Consider the following 21,185-nt stretch of genomic DNA (forward strand, 5'->3'; position numbering starts at 1 on the left):
AAGCGCGGAGAGATGTAATCTCTCAGGCCATCGTAGTTTATTCCTAATTATTGTTGTTGTTGTGTTGTTGTTGTTGTTGTTTTTAAAGATGCCTGCCTGTGCTTAGTGAATGTGTAAACCCAGGCGGAAACTGCAGATGGCTTTGCATTCTTTAAAAAGATGCTGTATTTGGGTGATTAATCATGCGCTTTGTCGTTGAATGATTGCCGATGGCAAGTATGCTTCATTTGAGACTTGAATTAATTATGAATTAAGAATATGTTTGATAGAGCCAACCAGTTTATTTTAGGAATTAAGGGTTACACAAACATGATTGCTTTCTTAAATGCTCTAGTTTGTTTTTTACTAGTGTTTACTTGCTTACCCAGAGATCGGCGAAGTGTGACTTGAAATTTTGTGTTGTTTTAGTCAGCTTAATTTAGGTGGCATAGACTCTGTAGGTTAAGCTTCTTAAGCCTCTTAAAAAAATTGCCTCTTTCCCTCTGCTTGTTTGCTATATTGTTAATCAGTGATAAAACCTAAACGCAGTCTATAAACATCACCTAAAACCTTTACATGAATTGATAATAATATCCCTCAAATTTTAAAGATAGTAGCAACTCTGTTCTGCATATCTTTAGGTTTCTTTGGCTGTGCCTATGATTCTCTAGTAATATCTCTCTCCTGTCCAGCTTTATTGAAATATGATTGACATATATCCCTTGTAATTTCAAAAGTGTAGAAGGTGCAAGTTGTTTTTAAAAGCTTAATTTAAGAACAAGCAATTTTGTATTTTTGGAAGGCATGGGAAAATGTGCATTATTGCTATTGTAATATTAATGAGCAGCAGAAGAGCTTGCATTTTTTAATGCTTTAATACATTTATTCCCTCCACTCACCTTTATAGTGAAAGGTAGAATTGTCTGACAAAATTTGACCTGTACTGAATTATTGAGCAGGGAGGTACTATTATTAGTTCAACAGATCTCAAAGCTAAAATCCTAGTCTCTTCTGAATATGAGGAAATGTGTTAGGCATGTTCTGGGATTGCAATTATAGTTATAAAAAATTGCATTTTTGCAAAAATAGAGTGGTATAAGGAACCTCTATACACCTATCACCCACACAGGAGCTTTCAGGATTTTCTTTATCCATCTCTTTTTCCTTCATACCTTAATTTTTGTTGTTGTTGTTGTTATTTCATCCTACATACTTAATACATCTTTTTTTTTTAAAAAGTGGAAGTTTTTTTCCATAACCTTAAGATTTCTATTTTTAATGTGTCTTTAATATCAAGTTTCACAAATTTCCATCTTTCTAGAAAGACAAAAAGAACATTTATTGGTCATCTCCTTCAACTACTTTCCTCAGTATTAAAATATATTTACTGCGGTTATCATTAATTGAACACTTATTACTGCTAGGCCCTGTGCTGTTTTGCATAATCAGTTAAAGCATAATCAACAAAGATCCTATGAGTAATTACTTTTTCTCCTATCAAGTAGATAGGTGAAATGCTAACCTGGAGGTTAACTGACCACCCTTAGTCTCTGAGCTAGTAAGTACAAGAGCCAGGTTTCAAACCAAGACCTTTTAACTTCAGCCCCTGTGCCTTTATCACTCCTCTTGATTCAGAAATTAAAAAAAAAAAAAGTCATTTGGGCACTCAGTAAATATTTGTTGAGTAAATGAATGAAAGTACATGTTAATCCACTGGTAAGTAACTAGCATTTGTATGTACTATATTTACTTGTAAAGCAATTTGTGAACAAGTTCCAGAAATGATTCAGAATAAACTAATTATGTTACTAAATTATATCACTAAAACTTGTATTACTAAAAATGTGGTATATTTATAACAGTGCATTGGTTTTTGGTTTTTTTTTTTTTTGGCATGCTGATCTTTTCAATACCTTATTTATGGAAAAATTTGTGGAACAACTGTTTTTAAAGAAAGACTAAGAAAAGGCAGGCTTTTTTTTTTTTGGCATATTAGTTGTTAAAGTCAGGATTCCACGTGTGAAGTAGGAAAATAAGAATGTTTAGAATCTGTAAACGAGTAGATCTAAAGATGAAGGTGCATCAGAAGTGCTGTTGTTTTTTTCTTGAGTTCATTTTTTGCTTTGTATCCTCCTGTAACTATTGAACATAGTCACTGATGTTAGAGTCCTGTTGGGTAGATGTAGATGGTGCATATTTGTAGGTATTCTTTGAAAAGGGGGAACTGAACTGGTTTTAAAGGATCTTAAGGCAGAGAGGAAGTGGGGGAGGAGAGGAGGAAACTGAGCAGAAATAGGGCAGTGAATACATCACGAAATAAGGTATTTATACAACTGTAAGAGGGCAGCATATTTCATTTGCAAATAGTATTATTTTAAGAGAGTCACTTGAAAAATCATTTCACAGCTATATCAGGACACTGAATGATTTAGTTACTTGGGAAGCTATTCAGCAGTAGTTATGGGAGACATTTAGGAGATCTATTACCAGACAGTAGACATTTAACTTGTTTGATTTAAGCAACTCTTCTATGTTTTCTAGATTAGTTTCTTCACTAATGCATATTCATTTTAGAAAAAGTATATGTGGTTAATAAAAATTTCATTTATTTTCATTTTAACTATAGTAGATAAGATATAGGCTTTCAAGATGAAACCTCCTGCTCCTAACTCCCAACATGAAATACCTGTATGGTCTTGAGCAACTGATTTTAATTCTCTAAGCTTCTGTTTCTCATTTACAAAACGTACCTGTCTCATAGTGGTATTGTATGTAATAGAAAGTATTTAGCACAGTGACTAATTAGTATGGGTGCTCAATAAACATTACCATTATTCCAGCTAGCTTCAGTGAGAAATTTCAAACTAGCTTAATCCTTTTTTTGTTTCTTTTTTGGTCTTTTTACCTAAATGACTGGAAAAGAAATACCCTTTTTGGCACCTTAATTTTTAATCTTATCATCAAAACAATCCATGTAAGAAGTCTGGAAAACAGAAGAACTGACCCACAATCTCATCTCCCCCTAAAGAATCTGCCTCCCCCGCCCCCCTTAAATTAGGGGTGGTGGGATGTAGCCTGAAGGAGGAAAGTGTCTGTATCTGCAAAAGAGACTACTGCTTTGGATTATCACTTCCAAGTCTTTGAATCCAGGTGGTTAAACAACTTATGCTTTTCAGCGTGAGGAGCGCTTGACTAGTATGAGGTTGACAATGGGAAAGAATAGTCAAGAATGGTGGGCAGTTGGGGTGCCTTTGTGGCTCCATAGGTTAAGCGTCCGACTTTGGCTCAGGTTATGATCTCAATGGTTTGTGGGTTCAAGCCCCATGTCAGGCTCTGTGCTGACAGCTCGGAACCTGCTTTCTGTGTCTCCCTCTCTCTACCCCTCTCCCACTCATGCTCTCTGTCTCTCAAAAATAAATAAAACATTAAAAATAAAAATATTAATAAAAAAGAATGGTGGGCAGTGGCAAACTATAGAGTCCATGTAGATAAACCCTAGCAGGGTTTTCTCTGACAGGAGGACACTGTTAACTGCTGCTTTATCATTTTCTTTTTGCTTAAACACATTGGCATGAATTTCACATGTGTAGCGTTTGGTGATTTTACTTTTTGGTGGACATGAAATACATTTTGGTAAGTATAAGTGAGGAATTCAAGACTCATGAAATTTGCAGAGAATGATGTGGACTGAGATGCACGTGTAACACGCATTTTCTTACTTTGTGGTAAGTCCTGAAAACCTGAATGGTAGAAGAGAAGTCATGGTTTAATTTCCACTTAACCTTCTTTCACTGTGAGCATTTTAGGCTTCTCTTCTGCTAATGTTCCAGTGAAATGCTTATAAATTGATGTTGTCCTGCTGCAGAGACAGCCTGTATTGGAAGGCTTTCCCTGTCCACCTCTCCTTCCTTCTAATGTGTGGTCCTCATTCTGTGATTCTGACTTGGAGTTTTTGGCTCCTTCAGGATCTAGAGAACAGAATCACTTGTATGATTGAGATGTTAAGAGCCGTTTAGACTAGATACAGATAACCCCAACCTTTTTCTGAACGTTACTCTCCCATACCTGGGTTTATAGTCTTTGTAGCATGGTGGTAATCTCATCTTGATAAAGTACATGCTGTAGCTCCCTCTTAAATACATCTTTGTTATCGCTTTCTACATTAGGTTGACTTTACCTCATCTTTGTCTTTCTGGGGGCTTCGGTGGGGGAAAAATGCCTTTTCCCTCTGTTTTCTGTCATCTGCTTTAACTTTTTCTTTGTTCTTAACAACCATCTTTCATTCTAAAAATTAAACCCAACAGAAGTTACTGCTCATTCATGGTACCAAATTCCTCTAACAAATATTGTGTGCGTACAGGCTAGGAACTGCCCCAAGCATTGAGCATTTAAGCAGTTGACAGAATATACAAAAATCCCTGCCCTTATGCTGCTTATATTCAAGAAGAAAGAGGAGAGACAATCAACTGTCTAGAAGTTAGAATTTGCCAGGTGCTGTGGAGAAAAAGTAAGGCAGGAAATGGGAGTAGGGAATGTGTAGGTAGTTGGGTGGGGGGTAATTGAGAGAAGTAAATTTGCCTTTTTCAAGGTTATTATTAAAAAATGAAAGACCTGGGAAAAGATTATTGTTTGTGCTTTATGTGTTAACTTATATTTCACGTATTGTATTTAGCAAAATTTATTATTTAAGGCTTTTTTAACGTTTATTCATTTTTGAGAGATGGAGAAATGAGTGGGGGAGGGGCAGAAAGAGAGGGAGACACAGAATCCCAAGCAGGCTCCAGGCTCTGAGCTGTCAGCACAAACCTCGTCACAGGGCTTGAACCCACGGACTGCGACATCATGACCTGAGCTGAAGTTGAATGCTTAACCAACTGAGCCACCCAGGTACCCCTGTCATTTTAATATAACTATTGGGTTTGCACCCAGCAGATCCCTGAATATTTCTATGTTCTAATAACTTAAAGGCAGACAAACAAACCTCAGATACAACATGACTAGAGCAGAGATTTATCAAATGGTTTGGAATAGATACCTTAATTTTACTTTTCCTAAAAGCACTATATTGTGTTTGTTTTTAAACCCTATAGGCTTTCTGTTTATACCATTTTTATTGTGATGAGTAATATATGTTCTTTTGGAAAATTCGAAAGCAACAGGGGAAATTGAAAGAAGAAAATAGTCACTGAGAATCATATTACCCAGAGAAATGGTCTCTCTTAATACTTTGGTAGATATCCTTCTAGAAATTTGTCTTTGCAAAAAATGGGATTATATACTGTGGTGTGTTACCTGCTTTTACGCTTACTAACATTTATCAAAAAATAGTTATATTTTATTGCATACTTATCTACAGCATAATTTTCTTGGCTAAATAATACTGCTTTGCTACTATAGAATGTTAACAACGTCTGACATTTACTGAGCATTTACTGTTTTCTAGTTACTTTTGAGACACTTGATGTATTTTTTTATTCACTTAGTCTTCAGCCTCTCCATAAAAGCTATTCTATTATTACTTATTTTGCAGTTGAGAAGATTGAACAAGGACAGGTTTAGTAATTTTACCAAGATCTCACAGCTAATATGCTCATATTATCCTCTCATATTGGTTCTGTAACTTTAAAGTAGTTTGTATTTTTTAAATTTAAGTTTTATTATTTGTTTGTAAAAATTTACTTAAGTAGGCTCCACACCAATGTGGGGCTTAAACTCATGACCCTGAGATCAAGAGTTGCAGGCTCCCCATAAAAAAAGGTGGGGAGGTGCCTGGGTGGCTTAGTCGGTCAGGTCATGGCTCAGGTCATGATCTCATGGCTTGTGAGTTGGAGCCCTGCTTTGGGCTCTGTGCTAGCAGCTCAGAGCCTGGAGCCTGCTTCAGATTCTGTGTTTCCCCCTCTCTCTGCCCCTCCGCTGCTCATGCTCTCTCTCTTAAACATTAAAAAAAAAAAGGTGGGGTGGGTGCCTGGGTGGCTCAGTTGGTTGAGCATCCAACTTCAGCTCAGGTCCTGATCCCACAGTTTGTGGGTTTGAGCCTTGCATGGGACTCTGAGCTGACAGTGCAGAGCCTGCTTAGGATCTCTCTTGCTCCTCTTTCTCCCCCCCCCCCCCACTCATGCTTTCTCTCTCTCTTTCTCTCTCAAAAATAAATAAACTTAAACAAAAAAAAAAAAAAAAAACAGAGTTGCAGGCTCTACTGACTGAGCCAGTCAGGCAACCCTATATTTTTAAATTGTGCCACAGTTAACATCTTTGTAACCATATCTGTGTTCACATCTATGATTATTTCCTTAGAATAAATTGCTAGTAGTTGTAGTGGTCGTAGTCATGGATCAAAAGGTATAGACACTTCCTATGGCCCATGTAAAAGCATTGCCAAGTTGTCTTCTAGAAAAACTTGTCAGTACCGAAGTGTTCTCCTACCAGTGAAACTGATCCTGTTTCCCATATCGTCAGAAACATTGGCTTCTTTTTTTTAATCTCCTAATTTGATAAAGACCACCTTGTTTTTCTTTCTCTATTTTTGAAGGCATATTTTTAAAGATTTTACTTTTAGAAATATTTACCTCTGCTCTTTCTCACTTCTTTGGCATTTTCATCGCTTGGTTATTTTTAAGGATTCTTTATATTTTAAGAATAGTAACTCTTTGCCATATAGTTATAGTTTTTTTTTTCCAAGTTTCTTTCTTAGTTTTGTTTATGGATTTTTATCAACGATAATAGCTAACGTTTATATAGGACTTCTCATATATAACACTATTCTAATTTCATTATATTTACTCCCTTATTTAATTTTTACAGCATTCCTATGGGGTAGGTGCTATTATTAGCCTCATGTATGAAGTCCTGTGACATTGTCTTTTAATTCTCAGCTTTTTTTTCCCTGTGTGTCTTTGCCTGTTTCTGTTCCTAATTCGTAAAAAATCTCTTTTTCTAGCCTACTGGGTAATACCTATTGATTAGTTCACATTACTCAGTTGAGGAGTCATTTCCTCTGAGATTACTCATCTAACAATTTTCTGGTTCCCTAAAGCAAAGTTAGGTGCTCATCTTTTGTCCTTTCTTTAGTACCTATATGGAATTCTAAGTTTTGGCCTTTTCCTTTTGTGTATACCCTGCTCTTTTTTTTTTTTTTTTTAACGTTTATTTAATTATTTTGAGAGAGTGCACATGTACGTGTAGGGGAGGGGCAGAGAGAGAGAGGGAAAGAGAGGATCCCAAGCAGGCTCCACACTCTGCACAGAGCCTGATGTGGGGCTCAGTCTTGTGGCCGGGAGATCATGACCTGAGCCAAAATCAAGAATTGGGGGCTTAACTGACTGAGCCACCCAGGAACCTCTATTCCCTGCTGTTATACATCTTATCCAAGTGCTATACATCTGATGACTTGGTAAATATTTGTCAATTTGGATTAAAGGTGCTTATGGTGATGTTGTTGATATCAGGAAGGGAATCAACCTTCCAAGTATATAAAATAGAGAAACTTACATGGAGAAAGTAGCATTGGAACTGGGCTTTCAGTGAGAAAGGGGGGAAAGAGAGGGAGGGGCCCAGAGACAAATTGAATGAAAACAGGCTTGGAAGTTTCCCATTCTGGGAACAGCAAGTTACTTACAGGATTATTAACCTTGCCTCTGGGAAAGCCTGATAAAATAAATAACTCTTTCACCCCAGTGTACCTTTTCTGGTGTTCAGAGTATTTGAATCTTCCTTCTAGATCTCTTCTCTAAAACAAGGCTCAGTTTTTCTTCTGACTTCCCCCTTTTTTCCAGTGTAATGGGGGAAGTTAGAGGGTCCTGATGTAATCTTGGTAAGATTTTGAAATGCCCTGGGAAGTTTGGTGAACTGGTGGGGTAGGCCCACTGGCAGCCTCTGCCAGAAGTCAGAGCCTTAGGAGAAAGAGCAAACCCTGAAGACTTGGGGTTCTAGTTACACCTCTCTCTGGCTATTGGTGCATTTGATTAGATATCACTTCCTTTTTCTCTCCAGCATTCATTATGTTTCTGTTCTAGTTTTGTTAAGAGGCATTTTTCTCTAAATTTACTAGTTTAATTTTGAAGTATACTGACTGCTTGTCTTCTGAGTTATATTAACAATATAACCTGCCATTTAATGAAAATATTTTTCCAAATTCTTTTACTTTTTCACCTTAACATTATTTCTCATTATGTAACTTAAACATATATTTACTGTGGAAATAATATGTACTGATTGAAGAAACTTTGTAGAATAGGAAAAAAAAGAAGTAGGAGAAAAAGTCATTCCAAGTCCAGCAACCAATAACAACCACATTTTGGTGTTTCCTATGCACCGTATCTTTTCTTTTTTGTGTTTTTAGATATATATTATTGTGCATGTTTTATAATACAGCCTGGTAGTTGAGTATAACATGGCTTTTGCTGAGTGAGTTTTAGTTCCAGCTTGGCTTTTTACTAACTTTGTGAATGTAAGTTTCGAAAAGACTTGGTTTTCTCTTCCTTAAAAAAAGTGGAGATTTAATAATAATACTTATCCATAGCATTCTTATGAGGATGAAGAGATAATGTATGTTTAGTGTGACCATCTCATAATAAATTCTTTCTATATGGTAACAATAATAATCAAGCCTGTCTTTTGCTTAGGTCAGCCAGGACTGCTGCCCTTGGCTATGCTTGGAGGGAAGGGGGCATGTCAGGGGCACTGTACCTCTCTTTTCTGAAATAATTAAAATTCAATTTCAAAATTCTTTTTTTTTTTTTTTAACATTCTCAAGGGACCTATGAAAATGTTTACAATAAGGCCTTCTTTAAAGTGTAATTTATCTGGGGCCAGCCCCATAATTGGTGAGTGGCCTTGAGCCTCAGACCCTTCTAGGATGGCCCTGATAATGATGATGTCAGTGATAACACATAGAAACCTGAGTGTCAGGCTTGGAATTTGGGAAGTATGCAGTGATTGTTGGCTGCTATTATTTTCATAAATTTTAATTATAAGAATGTAAGCCGTTTCCAGGTTATCATATGGTCTAGCCAAACTTGTGTTTTTAAAAATAGGTTTATTGAGGGGTGCTTGGGTGGCTCCGTCAGTTGAGTGTCTTCACTCTTGATTTCAGCTCAGGTCATGATCTCATAGTTCATGAGTTTAAGCCCCATAGCAGGTTCTGAGCTCATAGCACAGAGCCTGCTTGGAATTCTCTCTCTCTGCCCCTCTTCCATTCTTGCTGTCTCTCAAAATAAATAAATAAACTTAAAACAATCGGTTTATTGAGATATAATTTACAGGTCACAATGAATTTGATTTAAGTAGCAGCATAATACTTGATTTGCCCCACTGTGGGGCACTCAGGTTATTTCCAGGTTTTTTTCTATAATAACTAATAATTGCAGTGAACATCTTCACATTTACCCCATTTATCATCGTTTTCTTATGACAGATTCCCAGAAGTGAAATTACTGGTTTATTGGATATGAACAGTGGTAGGGTTCTTGCTGTATGTTCTCAAAGTGCCTTCTGAAGAGCAATACCAGTTTGCACCCCCATGAGTTATGTCTGCAGCACTCATTCCCCTCACCTTTGCTGGCCTCGAGTATTAGCCATGTTTCTTTTTTTTTTTTTTTTTTTTTTAATTTTTTTTTTTTCAACGTTTATTTATTTTTGGGACAGAGAGAGACAGAGCATGAACGGGGGAGGGGCAGAGAGAGAGGGAGACACAGAGTCGGAAACAGGCTCCAGGCTCTGAGCCATCAGCCCAGAGCCCGACGCGGGGCTCGAACTCACGGACCGCGAGATCGTGACCTGGCTGAAGTCGGACGCTTAACCGACTGCGCCACCCAGGCGCCCCAGCCATGTTTCTTTAAAAAAAAAAAAAAAAGTTTAGGGGCGCCTGGGTGGCTCAGTCGGCTGGGCTTCCGGCTTCGGCTCAGGTCATGATCTCAGGGTTTGTGGGTTTGTGAGTTCGAGCCCTGGATCGGGCTCTGTACTGACAGCTCAGAGCCTGGAGCCTGCTTTGGATTCTGTGTCTCTCTCTCAGAAATAAACATTAAAAAATAAATAAATAAATAAATAAATAAATAAATAAATAAATAAATAAAATAAGTTTATTGGAAGAAGCAACTTAATTTGCATTTCCTTGATTATTTGTGACATTGACATTCATTAGTTTCATTTCCCCTTTTGAAAACTGTCTTTTTTTTTTTTTAACTTTCTGTAATATATTTATTTTTTATAATTTACATCCAAGTTAGCACATGGTGCAGCAGTGATTTCAGGAGTAGATTCCTTAATGGCCCTTACCCATTTAGCCCATCCCTCCTCCCACAACCCCTCCAGCAACACTCTGTTTGTTCTCTGTGTTTAATAGTCTCTTTATGTTTTGTCCCCCTCCCTGTTTTTATATTATTTTTGCTTCCCTTTCCTTATGTTCATCTGTTTTGTCTCTTAAAGTCCTCATATGAGTGAAGTCATATGACATTTGTCTTTCTCTAATTTTGCTTAGCAGAATACCCTCTAGTTCCATCCATGTAGTTGCAAATGGCAAGATTTCATTCCTTTTGATTGCCGAGTAATATTCCATTGTGTGTGTGTGTGTATATACATACTGTGTATATATGTATATATATACATACTGTGTATATATGTGTACATACACAGTATGTATATATATACATATATACATGTATATACTATGTATGTATATGTATACCACATCTTTTTTTTGTTTTGCTTATTCATTTTTTTTTAACGTTTATTTATTTTTGAGACAGAGAGAGACACAGCATGAATGGGGGAGGGGCAGAGAGAGAGGGAAACACAGAATCGGAAGCAGGCTCCAGGCTCTGAGCCATCAGCCCAGAGCCCGATGCGGGGCTCGAACTCATGGACCGCAAGATCGTGACCTGAGCCGAAGTCGGACGGCTTAACCGACTGAGCCACCCAGGCGCCCCTGTTTATTCATTTTTGAGAGAGAGACACACACAATGTGAGTGGGGGGTTGCAGAGAGAGAGACACAGAATCCAAAGCAGGCTGCAGGCTCTGAGCTGTCATCACGAACCCGACACAGGGGTCTAACTCACCAACTGTGAGGTCACGACCTGAGCTGAAGTCGGACGCTCAACCGACTGAGCCATCCAGGTGTGCCTTACCACATCTTCTTTTCCATTCATCCGTTGATGGATATTTGGGCTCTTTCCATACTTCGACTATTGTTGATACCGCTGCTGTAAACATTGGGGTACATGTGTCCCTTCGAAACAGCATACCTGTATCCCTTGCATAAATACCTAGCAGTGCAGTTGCTGGGTTTTAGGGTAGTTCTATTTTTGTTTGAGGAACCTCCATAATGCTTTCCAGGGTGGCTGCACCAGTTTGCATTCCCACCAGCAATGCAGAAGAGATCCTCTTTCTTCGCATCCTTGCCAACATCCGTTGTTGCCTGAGTTGTTAACGTTAGCCATTCTGACAGGTGTGAGGTGGTATCTCATTGTGGTTTTGATTTGTATTTCCCTCATGATGAGTAATGTTGAGCATTTTTTCATGTGTCAGTTGGCCATCTGGATGTCTTCTTTGGAGAAGTCTATTCATGTCTTTTGCCCATTTCTTCACTGGATTATTTGTTTTTTGGGTGTTGATGGAAAACTGTCTTTTTGAGGTCTTAATGTTTTCTTTATCTGCTTTAATAGTTCTCTGTACATTAAAAATATTGACTTGGAACACCTGGGTGGCTCAGTTGGCTAAACGTCCGACTTCGGCTCAGGTCATGATCTCACAGTTCGTGGGTTCGAGCCCCGTGTCAGGCTCTGTGCTGACAGCTCAGAGCCTGGAGCCTGGTTCAGATTCTGTGATTCCCTCTCCCCTGCTCACACTCTCTCTCTTTCAAAAATAAATAAACGTTAAAAAAAAGGTTTTTAAATATTGACTATACTTGTGGTTTTTCTTCATTTTCCCCATTTACCTTTTAATTTTGTTTTCAGCAAAAATTTAAAATACTTATATAGATGTGAATGGCTTCAGAACTTAGAAAGTTATCTTTGTTTCAGAGAGGTAATATTTTACTTGAAGGTGAAGCATCTATATGAATGTTTTCCCTCTATACTTCTTATTCAAGACAAGTAAATAGTTTTGTTTTCATATTTAGTCCTGATAGGAGACTGAAGAGAACAGACCTAATAGCCAGCTCCCCCACCTTCCCCTCATAGCAATGCAGGCTGAGTCACAAGCTAATCTTAGGTGTTTTTTTTCCCCTCTGTGTGGGTGAATTATCTTGTTCAAAGTTGTTGACTAGTTCTTCTAGAATTGATTTAATTTAAATCTGCAATATTATTGGAATAGTAACTACTTCAGTATTACTTTACCATTTCTGTTCTTTTATACCTGCTCGGTTTAATGGTTGATTCTTTGTAGGCTAAACTTAACATTTATAAAAGGTCAGACTTATAATTTATATTTAAACATCTTAAACTGAGGTTGCCAAGTTGCAGAACTAGAACTAGTAATAAGTTTTTATAGAAAAGTTAATCTTTGAAGCTTTTAAGTCTCAACATGCTTTGTGAATTTGGGGCCCTAAGCCTTTAGGTAGAAATAATAGTAACCTTTTTCTCAGATATTGACTAAAGTGAGAAAAATATGTCCTTCTTATTAGTAATTGGTGACTTTCGTTTGTTGTACCTGTTAAGTGAAATTAAGATAAATACTGTGTAGGAATGCAAGCTGGTGCAGCCACTCTGGAAAACAGTATGGAGGTTCCTCAAAAAAACAAAAATAGAACTACCCTATGACCCAGCAATTGCACTACTAGGCATTTATCTGAGGGATACAGGTGTGCTATTTCAAAAGGACCACATGCGTCCCCATGTTTTATAGCAGCACTATCAACAATAGCCAAAGTATGGAAAGAGCCCAAATGTCCATCAATGGATAAATGGATAAGGAAGATGTGGTATATATATGATAGAGTATTACTTGGCAATCAAAAAGAATGAAATCTTGCCATTTGCAACTACGTGGATGTAACTGGAGGGTATCATGCTAAGTGAAATTAGAGAAAGACAAAATTCATATGACTTCACTCATATGAGGACTTTAAGAGACAAAACAGATGAACATAAAGGAAGGGAAACAAAAATAATGTAAAAACAGGGAGGGGGACAAAACAGAAGAGACTCATAAATATGGAGAACAGGGGATTGCGGGAGGGGTTGTGGGAGGGGGTATGGGCTAAATGGGTAAGGGGCACTAAGGAATCTACTCCTGAAATCATTTTGCACTATATGGTAACTAATTTGGTTGTAAATTTAAAAAAATAAAAAATAAAACAGGTTAATAAAAAAAAAAATCTAAAACTGTCCTAAAATTAAAAAAAAAAAAAGATAAATACTGTGTTACAGAGAACAAACTCGGGGTTGCTGAAAGGGTGTTGGGTGGAGGGAAGGGCTAAAGGGGTGAAAGGGCATTAAGGAGGACACTTGTTGGGATGAGCACTGGGTGTGATATGTAAGTGATGAATTGCTAAATTCTCCTGAAATAATTATTACGCTATATGTTAACTAACTTGGATTTAAAAAAAATAAATAAATAAATTGACCTAAAAAAAAAGGAAATGAAGCCGCTAACTCGAAAAGATATACATACCCTATGTTTATTGTAGCATTATTTACAATAGCCAAGAAATGGAAGCAAGCCAGTGGCCATGAGTGGATAAATGGATAAAGAAACTGTGGTACATAACATGTTGGAGAGGATTCAGAGAAAGGGGAACACTTTTGCACTGTTGGTGGGAATGCAAACTGGTGCAGCTACTCTGGAAAACAATATGGAGGCTCCTCAAAAAATGAAAAATAGAATTACCCTACTACCTAGCAATTGCACTGCTAGGTATTTTATATAAATGGGAACATAAAATATGCATGGTCTTTTGTGATTTGTTCCTTTTACAACCATAATGTTTTTAAGGTGCATCTTTGTTATGGCATATATGAATAGTTCATTCCTTTTTATGACCAAATATTCCATTGTATGGATACCACATTTTGTTTATCCATTCGTCAGTGGTTGGACACTTGGGTTGTTTCCACTTTTTGGCTATGAATAATATTGCTGTGAGCATCTGTATACAGACTTTTGTGTGGACATAGGTTTATGTTTTCATTTCTCTTGGGTTCATACCTAGGGGTGGAATTGCTAAGTTATGTGGTAGTCTATGCTTAACATTTTGAGGAAATGCCAAATTGTTTTCCAAAGCAGCTGAATCATTTTACATTCCCACCAGCAATGTGTGAAGGATCCAATTTAGGAGATTAGATTTTATGCTACTGATGAGTTATGCTACAGAATCACAGTGGGAAAATGGCTGAAAATGTTTGGATCAGATTGCTGCTTCTTCAGTATGGTTCGAGACACATGCTGGGGCAGAAGGCTTTTCCTGATAAATGAAACTAACATGCAAGTTAGTTCCTCATTTCTTAGGAGCTATTGTTTTTTCATGTCCATTGTCTTCGATTTTTGTATATCAGTATGGACTACTTACTGATAATCTGAGTTAGTAACGATTACTGAAATTTAGTGTTCATAAACTACAATTAACCAATTTGTAGAGCTTACTGAGGGCTCTAATTTAGTTTAGCTATACAGTGCTTTGCCAGCATTGAAAAATTCCTACTGTGCACACCCACACTTAGATTTTCAGTGCATCATGGGTATTGTCTTGAGTTTGATGTGGTTTAAGTTGCTATTCTTGAATTAGCTGTAATTATGGAATTGGGGCATCTAGACGGCTCAGTCGGTTAAGTGTCTGACTCTTGATTTCAGCTCAAGTTATGGGATCAAGCCCCATGTCCAGCTCTGTGCTAGCAGTGCAGATCCTGCTTGGGACCCCCCCACCCCTCCCCTGCTCATGTGTGCACACGCGTGCACTCTCTCAAATAAATAAATGTTAAAAAAATTATAGAATCAGTGTTAGATTTAGTTTTGTTTCTTATTTACTTATTTATTTATTTGTTTTTGAGAGTGTGGGCAGGGTAGGGGCAGAGAGAGGAGAAAATCCCAAGTAGACTCTGTGCTGTTAGCACAGAGCCCCACATGGGGCTCAAACCCACGAACCTGTGAGATCATGACCTGAGCTGAAATCAAGAATTGGATGCTTAACCAACGTAGCCACCCAGGCACCCCAATTTTGTTGCCCATTTTGCTCTTGTGTAACTGTTGCATTGTATAATTCTTCATCATGAAGTTTTTTTTCTACTGAAAAATGGGAGCAGGGGGTTAGATTGGGTCTCTTGTCCCACTTAGGTGGGCCATGGTTAGAATAGAGAATGAATGGAATATAAAATAGAAGGATTCTTTCACAGTCTAATATTGTATACATTTTTTAAAATGGGAATTCATGTATTTATAATTAAGGGGCTTAACTATGAAATACACGAATCCTCTGTAAGTTCACACTTTGGCTTTGGAGGTCTGAAACTTTTGGAATTGTATGCCACATTTTGTGCATTTGTGTTTTTTTCAGAAAGAGCAACGATAGGTTTGCCAGTTTAAAAAAAAATTTTTTTAATGTTCATTTATTTTTGAGAGAGAGTATGTGAGCAGTGGAGGGGCAGATAGAGAGAAAGACACAGAATCTGAAGCAGGCTTTAGCACAGAGCCCGACATGGGGCTCCAAATCAGGAACCATGAGATCATGACCTGAGCTGAAGTTGGACATTTAACCGTCAGAGCCACCCAGGTGCCCCATTGCCAGATTTTTTTTTTTTTTTTTAAGTCCATGACTCTTCAGAATTGAGATTGGTGAAGAGAATTTGTAAATTTGTGATTTTGAAGTATTTGGGGGAAGTAAGGCCTTGTTTTGCTTAGGTGTTATTGCTCAGAGATATTTTCTGGATACACTGTTGGTTTTAGTATGACTATTTCCATGTAAGAGTATCTCTTGTTATTTTGTGGTAGTTTTTCTCCCTGTCAGAACTTGGAGTTTGCTTTTAAAATCCTTGTTCCACACTTATTATTTTATATTTGCTTTCTCAGTAAATTAGGACGTTCTATTTTAGAGTATTCTTTTTGCTGCAGTCATAGCATACTTTCCAGTAATTAAAACGAATTGATATTTTTAAAAAAAAACTTTAAACTGATAGAATTAGGAAAATGGATAATGCTTTTGTATCCACTGGCTACTAGTTTCATTTTCTTTCCTCTGCTCTCTTGTTCTGTTTGTGTTTTGGTTGACATTGGAAACTACCATTCACAGGTAGAAGCTATTCCCACACAGGACCTTCTGGGGTGTGGCATTGGTTTTGGATGCCAGTCTCTTTAGGCCTCTGCAGTAGGCTGTGTCTGGAGGAGTGTACTTTCCTTTGTAGTTTTTAGCACTAGATGTATCATGGCTGGGTTTGAGAGGAGATTGGTAATTTTAGTTAATTGTTTTTGGTAAAACAGACTTGTTGCGTAATATTGTTTATAATAGACTGAAATATAGACAAGAGCAAGGCTCTGGGTTATATTTGCTATTGTGTTAAAAAAGCGTGCAAAAGTATATTTGATGTTTGGTGCCTGGCACAGAGCTTCTAAAACCTTTGGAATTTCCTGAGTGATGAGTGTCTTTTATTCATAATAAACCCCTTCTCATCACACCTGAGGTATGCTACCTCAGAGGTAACTTAGAGTGGTAACCCTAGATAGCCTTAGGATGAGGCTGGACAACCAGAAAGACCAAGAGATTAGAGGGTTGGACTTTTCCCCCTACCCACTGACCTCTAGGAAGAGGAGGTGGGCACTGGAGATTGAGCTGTACAAAAACTCGAGAACAGTGATTTCAGAGAGCTTCCAGGTTCATAAAGGCACTGAGGTGTTGGGAGGGTGACATGCCCAGAGAGAGCATGGAAGCTCCGTGCCCTGCCCCCCAGACCTTGCCCAATGTGTCTCTTCCATTTGGCTATTCCTGAATTTTAATCCTTTTTTTAAATTTTTTTTTTCAACGTTTTTTATTTATTTTGGGGACAGAGAGAGACAGAGCATGAACGGGGGAGGGGCAGAGAGAGAGGGAGACACAGAATCGGAAACAGGCTCCAGGCTCCGAGCCATCAGCCCAGAGCCTGACGCGGGGCTCGAACTCACGGACTGCGAGATCGTGACCTGGCTGAAGTCGGACGCTTAACCGACTGCGCCACCCAGGCGCCCCTGAATTTTAATCCTTTATATCAAAACAGTAAACACAACTTTTTTTTTTTTTAAGTAAACACAGATTAACTCTTTCTGAGTTCTGTGAACTTTTCTAGCAAATTGTCAAATCCAGGGAGGGGATCATGGGAACCCCTGGTTTATAGCCAGCTGGTCAGAAGATGGCCCAGGACTTGTGACCAGTGTCTGAAGTGGAGGCAGTCTTGCAGGACTGAGGCCTTAATGTGTGAGGATTGCGTAACTCTAGATAGTATCAGAATTGAATGGAATTGTTGGACACCCAGTTGGTGTCAGAGAATTGGAGAATTGGTTGGTGTCAGAGAAAAAAACTCCTTAGAAGACATTGCTAACTTTTGAAAGACAAGTTGTAAATTTACCATGACTTCTTTGAATTACTAAGGTCATAATATTTGTCTGTTTTTAATTGCTTGACCTTTTGGTATATGTGGTTCCTATGAGATTAAAAAAAATAGCAACAACAACAAAACTTGAAAAGTAGAGAAAAGAAAATTCTTTACAGTCTTTCAGCCTAAGTCAACTACTTTTAGCATATTAATGCTTTTGAATCAGAATATATATATATACATATATAGATAGATATATATATATACACCTATGTAATTTTTACATAATTAGAATCACTATAGATTTTTGTCTGTTTATTACCTGGAAGATATTTTTTTTGTGTTACTCCATAATTTTCATAAGTATTAATGGCTGTGTTGTTTTTATTTAGTAAATAGACTCTGTTTACTACCCATACTCCTGTTTTCACATGTTTGGTTTGTTCAAGTTTTTGCTATTACAAACAAAACCGTGATAAACGTTATTTGGTGAATATATATTAAACATTTAGTCTGTCATACTCTATTAGGTGTTTCACAAGGATAAAGTCCTTTCCTTTTAGAGGTTTTCTTCTAATCCTTGACATGTGCGTATGTAATTTTGAGTATTTGCCTCCATATTCTAGAATTTTGTATTTTTTTAATTTTTTTAAGTGTTTTTATTTTTGAGAGAGAGACAGAGACAGAGCATGAAGAGGGGAGGCACAGAGAGAGAGGGAGACACAGAATCGGAAGCAGGCTCCAGGCTCTGAGCTGTCAGCACAGCCTGATGTGGGGCTCGAACCCATGAACCATGAGATCATGACTTGAGCCGAAGTCAGGTGTTTAACTGACTGAGCCACCCAGGCGCCCCAGAATTTTGTATTTTTTAAAAACTTTATATCACAGATATTACGTATCCACTATAGCCTTGAAATTATCATTTGTAGTAGATGTGTAGTATTGAGTGAAATTTATTTTCTTATTCCTTTCTCTGTTGGATAAAGTAACCTTATTTGTATTTTTTAAAAATATTGATGGCACTGTAATATGCATCCTTACATTCTATTTTCCCTCTTTGGATTATTAAGATAAATTCCTATAAGTGGGCTAAGTAGGTATTTTGTTTTAGATGAATGTTGTCAAATTTAGAGGTACATGTTTTACCTTTACTCTGCCCGAAGCTTTCTACTTCCATGGTATTTGCCTTTTTAAGAAAAAATATATACACCTTTATTGAACGGCTTAAAATTTACAGAAAAACTGAGCAGATAGTACAGGATTTCCCATCTACCCTTCCAACCAGTTTTACCTATTTATTAATAACTTACATTCATATGGCATATATGTTACAATTAACCAGTATCAATGCGTGTATTATTAACTAACATCCATGCTTTATTCATTGTTCCGTAGTTTTTATCTGGTGCTTTTTCTTTCTGTTCCAGAATCCCATCTAGGATACCACAATACATTTAGTTGTCATGGACCCTTAGGCTCCTCTTGGTTGTGACAGTTACTCAGACTTTTCCTTGTTTTGGATGACTTTGACAGTGTTGAAGGGTACTGGTTATACTGTAGGATGCTCTCCTGTTGGAATTTGTCTGATGTGCTTCTTGTGAGACAAATAAACATGGGCCAGGCAGGCAAGTTAACCTGACACATTCATTGTAATATAAATTTAACAAGGTGCATCTGCATGGCTCAGTTCATTAAATGTCCAACTCTTGATTTTGGTTCAGGAGCCCCATGTCAGGCTCTGCACTGATAGCACGGAGCCTGTTTGGGATTCTCTCTCTCCCTCTTTCTGCCCATCCCTCAAAATAAATAATAAAAATAAAACTTAAAAAAGTAATAACTTACCAAAATGAAAAGTTTTCTCATATACCAAAAATACATAAAATTAATATGTAATATTACCATAACCATAAAGTGCCTAGAATTAAATGAGATGAGTAAAATCCCACTGAAAGACATAAAAATAAACGTCTGAAAATAGGAAAATTATAGAAAAAGATGATAGTGGGTAGATAGGGATTTGCATATTCTAGTGCTGTGGTAGTTAGAAGTCTCATACAAGAGTCCATGGGAAAACCCACAAACTGAAATAAGTGTAGCCTTGTGTGTACACTTAGTGTACGAGAAAAGAGATGCATTTTAGATCAGTTGGGAAGGCTGAATTATTTCATAAATGGTTTCACAAAAAGTACTAGTCGTTGTAAGTGGTGATGATGGTAGAGGAGTAAACACTTTAGATTCATAGCTGTTCTTTCCACTCCAAAATAAAAATCCAGATCAAATATGTAATTTCAAAAATACATATTTGGGGGGTGCCTGGGTGGCTCAGTCTGTTAAATGTCTGACTTCAGCTCAGCTCATGATCTCACAGCTCGTGGGTTCGAGCCCGGCATCAGGCTCTGTGCTAACAGCTCAGAGCCTGGAGCCTGCCTCAGATTCTGTGTCTCTGTGTCTCTCTGTCTCAAAAATAAATTTAAAAAATTAAAAAAATACATATTTGGTATGTATGGTATGAGACAGGGCTTTCTTAGCATAACAATAATCAGTAGTCATGAAGGAAAAGACTGACAAATTTTGGTATAAAAATAAAGAGGTTGGTATAGTAAAAGATGCTTTCAAATCAAAAGGCAACAAGCCGGATGAAAAGTTTTTATGACACATGTTACGAGTCTGGCAGAGTGAGGGAGAGGAGTGTGAAATGGTCATCAAGGAGAGACGGGAGCAGATAGATAGGCTAGGGAAACATGAACTTGTCAGGCAATCAAGAGTGGTCAGAGTTTAGTGACGTCAGTCAGCACCTTCATTTGTATGGCCATGGAATAGCAGTGAGATTTTACCAGATGAATAGTATAAAGGGAGAGAAGAACGTGAACTTGAGGATGTATACAATGAGTTACTTAATAATAGTGGTAATTATTTGGGTAAAGAGGGATATTAGGACCTAAGGGAGGGGATATTAGGGCATAAGGAAGAATGAGGGATGGTGGAAAGTTGCTGAGACCAATATTTTGTAGGTCCTGGTAGAGTTAAGAATTGCCAGAGTCTGAGAACTAGAGAGAATGGGCTTTTGAGTGAGGTTCTGGTGAAGGGAGAGTGGGGGGCTTGAGGTGGGTTACAGAGGAGAGCAGTCTTCAGTGATAACAAGGCCCACGGTGTGACCTGGGAGTGCCTGGCTGAGGTAAGATGAAGGATAAGATGTTTGGAATACAGGGGGTCAAAGACTTGGAGGCCAGGATGTGGGCAGGATCCTCTGGATATAGGATATAGGAAGTATAGGAATAATGTTGGAGGGGGGATAGTGCAGTAGATGTGAAAGCAGTCAAAGAATTGCCCTGGTGATTGTAGGGGACAACACTGAAGGAGAGCTAGCGGTCAAGTCAGATGTATGAAGGCCAAAACTAATTTTCTTTTTCAAATTTTATTTATGAAAACTGTCAGACATATGCAAAAGTTAAAAGTATAAGTGATCACTTATTTTTTGTTTACCTTCATTTACCCATCTACTTTTTAATGTTTTTTATATTTTTGCAGGAGCTTTATTTCTGGAAGAAGGGCAGGCTATAAATGAATACATTTCCAAATTCCTTTCCAAATAGTTGTGCTAATTTACATTTCTTTCAGCTAGGTATTATTATTACTTTTTAAAATGTATTTATTTAAATTCAAGTTAGTAAACATACAGTGTAGTATTGGTTTCAGGAGTAGAACCCAGTGACTCATCA

The 21,185-nt window shown here is 37.6% G+C and overlaps 2 protein-coding genes across 12 annotated transcripts in view; one reads left to right on the forward strand and one right to left on the reverse strand.

Annotated features, from left to right (window-relative positions):
- Positions 1-9,555, reverse strand: part of LOC124503980 (translation initiation factor IF-2-like) — a 49,737-nt gene extending 40,182 nt beyond the window's left edge. Inside the window, exon 1 of the mRNA XM_047069228.1 lies at positions 9,530-9,555. Within this exon, the coding sequence (XP_046925184.1) occupies positions 9,530-9,555 (26 nt within the window). The remainder of the gene's footprint in view (positions 1-9,529) is intronic.
- ITSN2 (intersectin 2) overlaps positions 1-21,185 on the forward strand; it is a 146,469-nt gene that overhangs the window by 965 nt on the left and 124,319 nt on the right. The window lies entirely within an intron of this gene.

This window comes from Lynx rufus, unplaced genomic scaffold (genome assembly GCF_022079265.1).
Source record: "Lynx rufus isolate CCGP_SWC_20201006 ecotype Redwood Valley unplaced genomic scaffold, mLynRuf1.p SCAF_8, whole genome shotgun sequence".
NCBI classification, from domain to species: Eukaryota; Metazoa; Chordata; class Mammalia; order Carnivora; family Felidae; genus Lynx; species Lynx rufus.